Source organism: Lotus japonicus, chromosome 2 (assembly GCF_012489685.1).
Source record: "Lotus japonicus ecotype B-129 chromosome 2, LjGifu_v1.2".
NCBI classification, from domain to species: Eukaryota; Viridiplantae; Streptophyta; class Magnoliopsida; order Fabales; family Fabaceae; genus Lotus; species Lotus japonicus.
Genome location: NC_080042.1, coordinates 53068885 through 53074095, shown reverse-complemented (window position 1 = coordinate 53074095; position 5211 = coordinate 53068885). Strand labels below are relative to the sequence as shown.

At 38.2% G+C, this 5211-nt stretch overlaps 1 protein-coding gene across 1 annotated transcript; it reads left to right on the top strand.

The window, feature by feature from the left end:
- The first annotated feature begins 640 nt into the window (after positions 1–640).
- LOC130736619 (pentatricopeptide repeat-containing protein At1g12300, mitochondrial-like) lies at positions 641–4007 on the top strand. Its single transcript, XM_057588429.1, has 3 exons — positions 641–1657; positions 1695–2311; positions 3887–4007. The coding sequence occupies exons 1-3, from the start codon at positions 641–643 to the stop codon at positions 4005–4007; spliced, it is 1755 nt and encodes a 584-aa protein (XP_057444412.1).
- Positions 4008–5211: the final 1204 nt, after the last annotated feature.

Here is a 5211-nt window from a genome sequence, read left to right as displayed (position 1 = left end):
CGCCAATGTATAGAGAAGGATAGTTGGACTTTTTAAGCATCTAATCCTAGAAATTAATCATTGAGCACTATGTATCAAGAAAGATTTTAAACAAACCAGAATCATAAAAAACTCGTTTCTCATATATGGAGTACTCTCTTAGAGCATCTCCAATGGAGTCCTTATTTTGGGACCTTAAAATAAGATCCGGATCTTATTAGATCTCACCATTGGAGATATCCTACATGGCATGAGATCTTAGCAAAAGCTAAGATCCGTGCCTTAGCTCGGGTACTCTCAAATGTGAGATCTTAAATAAAATAATATTTTTTCTCTCTCCTTCAATACCATAACCAAAGTAAAAATTAGGGAGAGAAATAAATATATTGGGTATTGTGGGTCTAGTCAAAAAGTAAAATAAGATCCCAACCACTAGAGTGAAATGTGTATGAAGACCTTATGAGTGTCTTAAATCCTATGTGGCAATTTGGGCCCACAAAAATTGAGTTAAGTCCCAAAATAAGTTCCTACCATTGGAGATGCTCTTAGGCATTCTTTTTCTACTTTTTTTGGTTCTCTCTAACCGAAAAGTATCCACAAAACCTACAAAGTAACCACCGTCGCGGCATCGACGAAACTCATAGCAGCGTCCACTCCTTCAATGTCACAATTTTTAAGGTTCAGGAGCTTTCCCTTTCTTTCTCACTCTCACTCTCGCTTTCATTCTTCCTTTCACAATGTTGATGATGCTGTCCCCTTTCTTTCTCACTCTCACTCTCACTCTCACTCTCACTCTCGCTTTCATTCTTCCTTTCACAATCCTGGTGATGCCGTCTCACACTTCAATCGCTTACTCCAAATGCAACCTACCCCACCCATTTTCGAATTCGGTAAGATTTTAACTTCCCTCGTTAAGACCAAGCATTACTCCACCGCTATATCGCTTTCTCGCCAAATGGAGATCACTGGAATTACGCCCAGCCTTGTCACTCTCAATATCCTCATCAATTGCCACTGCTACCTAGGTCAAACCACTTCCGCATTTTCTGTATTGGCCAACATTCTCAAGAGGGGTTTTCAGCCAACTACCATCACCTTCAATACTCTCATCAAAGGTCTCTGTCTTCACGGCAAGCTCCCCAAAGCACTGCAATTTCATGATGACGTGCTAGCTCAGGGATTTCGGTTGAACCAAGTCAGTTATGGAACCTTGATCAATGGCCTATGTAAAATGGGGGAAACAAGAGCTGCTTTGGAGTTGCTTAGGCGGATTCAAGGGCGAGGGATTAAACCTGATGTGGTAATGTACAACATCATCATTGATAGCCTGTGTAAAGATAAACTTGTAAGTCATGCTTGCAATTTATTTTCTGAAATGATTGTCAAGGGAATATCTCCTAATGTAGTCACGTACAATGCTTTAATATATGGCTTTTGCATTGTTGGTCAATTGAAACAAGCAATTGCTTTGTTAGATGAAATGGGATTGAAAAACATAGACCCGAATGTTTATACTTTTAGTATATTGGTTGATGCTTTATGCAAGGAAGGAAAGGTGAAAGAAGCTAAAAATGTGTTAGCTGTGATGATTAAACAAGGTCTGAAACCTAATGTTGTTACTTATAGTTCCTTGATGGATGGGTATTGCCTAGTTAATGAAGTGAATAAAGCCCGGGATGTATATGGCTCGGTGGGGAGTGACTCCTAATGTTCAGAACTACTCTATTATGATTAATGGATTGTGTAAGATTAAAATGGTGGATGAAGCCTTGAATCTCCTTGCAGAAATGGATTGCAAAATGATTATTCCTGATATAGTGACTTACAATTCTCTTATTGATGGTTTATGCAAATCGGGGAGAGTCTCTCATGCTTGGAAGCTTCTTGATGAGATGCATGTTAGAGGTCAACCAGCCAATATAATCACCTACAGTTCTTTATTGGACGCTTTATGCAAAAGCCAACATGTTGACCAAGCCATTGCACTAATCAAGAAAGTTAAAGACCAGGGTATTCAGCCCGATGTGTGGACGTACAATATACTTCTGGGTGGACTGTGCAAAGGTGGAAGATTGAAGGATGCACAAGAGATTTTTCAGGATCTTTTGAGAAAAGGCTATCATATAGATGTCCATACATATACCATTATGATCAATGGGCTTTGTAAAGAAGGTTTGTTTGATGAAGCGTTGGCCTTACTGTCAAAAATGGAAAATGAGGGATGTATTCCAAATGCTATAACTTTTGAAACAATTATTCATTCACTCTTTGAAAAAGGTGAGAATGACAAGGCTGAGAAACTTCTTCGTGAAATGAGTGCTAGAGGTTTACTGGAAAAATTATAGATACACACGGAAAAGGATGATGGACTACACAATGGGCTCACTTTCTCCATAGCTAAAAGTCATGTGTTGTTACTTGTTAGGTTCATTTTGATATTGTAACAATAGCAATGATTGATTTGTTCATTGTGAGTATTGACATAACTATCCTTTTTGTAGGAGAAGCTTTGTTGCAGTGTTTAGAGTTGCTTTAGTGTAACAATGCTGGCCATCTAAAAAGGGGCCTTTGAACGTTTGACTGGTTCATGGCATTAGAGTTTCCCAAACGGTGGAAGTTGTAATGGGTTTGGTGATTTATTATATTTACGGAATTTGAGCATACAACTGGAATGATATAAAAATTGTGTATTGAAAGTATCATCAGGCTTGTCAGGCAAACTGGTGTTTAGGCATTTAATCTATAAGTTGGTCATGACTTGTGAATGGATTGTTATATTATCACTATTTGCAACATAACTTATGACAGAGAACAGCTTATCTTCAGCTTCCTCAGAGACATCAGCAGTCTGAGTCTGCTCTTTTTGTTGCTTTCTTTCACTCCTGCACTTCTATAATGTAATAAATACCGAGAACAAGTGTTATGAAAGAAATGGAGAAAAAAGAAGGAGGTTATGCAGCCAAGGCCTCATAAATGCAATGATATCTGTTGCTGAATATATTCAAGAGTTCTGCAGCAATGCACTAAAATTAATTTTGCTACTGAGCAAAGTTGGTTTTACAATTTTACAATCAAAAGTCAAAACTACTCACAAGTTGCATTTACCAATTGCATACCAAGAAAATCAGATTTTAATTGTAGTTACACAAGCTAAGCTAATCTTTTTGACCTTTAGAAAAGTCTCAAACTTTAGCAGTCTGCAACATAGAGAATGTCATAAATATCATAACCATTAAGCTACTCTTCTAGTTTGTCTCCTTCTCGGCAACATCGGATTGCAAATAGGAACTGATTATCTTTTCCCTCCTAATATTGTTAAACATTATTTACTTGCAGAGACATAATGATCCGGTACTCAAACTGGGGATAATTCTGTTTGAATTTCTCTGTGAAGCATTAGGCCTCAATGCCAGCTACCTTAAGGACTTGTGCAACAAGAGTTTTCTTAATTTTCCTGAGCCAGAACTTCCCTGAGCTCATTCTGACAGTAGCTTCCATGGAAACCAGTGGGTTGATGTCAAACGCATTCCTGGTGCTTTTGTCTTTAAACTGGGTGACATGATGCAAGTAAGTTCATCCATTTTCTGGTAGAGTTGATACATTTCATAAGAGAAGCTTTTGAGCTCCTGAGAAGACAAACATAAAATGAACAACCAGTATTCAAATTATGATGCTACACTTGACATTCAAAAATATGTCTTGTACGTAGGATAATTTTACTCAAAATTGTGGCTCTCAACTGCAACATCTGCTTGACGGCTGATAGGGCACTGTGTTAACAGTTGCCTGCAGTAGAAGTTGCAGCCAGCAGTAGCAGTTAGAGGTTGTTTTTATTTAAATTGGGACAGTTATTATTTGCTAGTTGTGTGCTTGTAACTGTCTAGGGGTGGTTATTAAATAGGGGTTGTGTTTGTTTATTTGTTTCATTCAGAAGTTGTGGGTTATGGTGGGAGAGGTCTGGACTCTCGAATTCCAGAACTAGGAGAGGCTGGCTCTCGAAAACCAGTGCTTGTACAATTATTCTATAATATAATTCTGTTCCTATCAACGGCTTGCTGGTGTTTCTTATTTTTCATGTGAAGTTCCAACCAAACATAAATGTTATCTAACTTTACCCATTTTATGTTTTATAGAAATTTGTTTTGTGGATTATAACCAGGCCTAGAACAAGGAACTACTTATTGCTGGAAAAAATAAGTTGTTTGTAATGTTATTGCTCGAAAGTATTTGCAGCTTTTATAATAGGGATAGATAGCATTTTCTATGTAACTTAATGTGTCAACAAAATTTTACAGCTAATCACAACCAGTATGTTTCTCTGCATTAACCACAGAGTTCCGGCTCGAAAATCTGGTCCACTATTTTCAGTTGCTTGCTTTTTCCGGCAACATCTTCCACCTGAGAATTCAAACTATATGGACCTATAAAGGAGTTGGTGACTCAAGAGAGGACCATTGAAAAATAGATACTGCAAGGCTATTTGGAAATGTCTGGTTCATTCTAAAGTGGTGGCTCTAGCGTGGAGGATTGCTCATAGGAGACTACCGATTGCGGACAACTAGATAAAAAGAGGTGTGGCACTTGGTCAAAACAGGGAGGGCCATTGCTACTTCTGCAAACGACATATGGAGGATGCGGCTCATGTGTTCTTTGGTTGTGTTTTTTCCTATATAGCGTCTGGATGGTATGCTATTCTTGGCTGGGGGTGAAAACTGTGCTCCCTTCGGAATGTAGCTCTCATTTCTTGCATCGTGAGTCTTGGGGGAGAAATAAAAGTCAGCGAGCGATTTGGAGTGTTATTTGGTTTGCTGGAATTTGGAGCATTTGGCTTCATAGAAATGCTGTGGTCTTTAAGGGGGAGCAGGTGAATGCAGAATCTGTTATGGACATGATTAAATTGAGGTCTTGGGTTTGACTTAAATGAAATCCTTGGTAAAGAGGTTTAACTGCTCATTTTATGATTGGGAAAAAGAACCATGGATTGGGTTATCTAATACATGATGGGAGCATGAAAAAGGCATGGTATTTACTGCTATAACTTGCTGTATTGTCTGCTATGGCATGTTCTGTGAGACAAAGTGATGCAGTTATTAAAGCTGAACTACTGGAGGTGACTTATTGCTTTGAGGATTGACTAGATTTATATTAAATATGGCAGGTCCCTTATGAGCTTTAATCATATTTTGTGCCTCATGGTGGATCTTTGAATCTACTTGTACAAGATATATATGT

Bases quoted from the DNA above. Each gene is read 5' to 3' on its own strand.
- LOC130736619 (XM_057588429.1), top strand. From the start codon at position 641: ATGTCACAATTTTTAAGGTTCAGGAGCTTTCCCTTTCTTTCTCACTCT. The intron at 1,658-1,694 runs GTATATGGCTCG...CCTAATGTTCAG, and splicing joins AAGTGAATAAAGCCCGGGAT to AACTACTCTATTATGATTAA. The intron at 2,312-3,886 runs GGAAAAATTATA...AAATAGGGGTTG, and splicing joins ATGAGTGCTAGAGGTTTACT to TGTTTGTTTATTTGTTTCAT.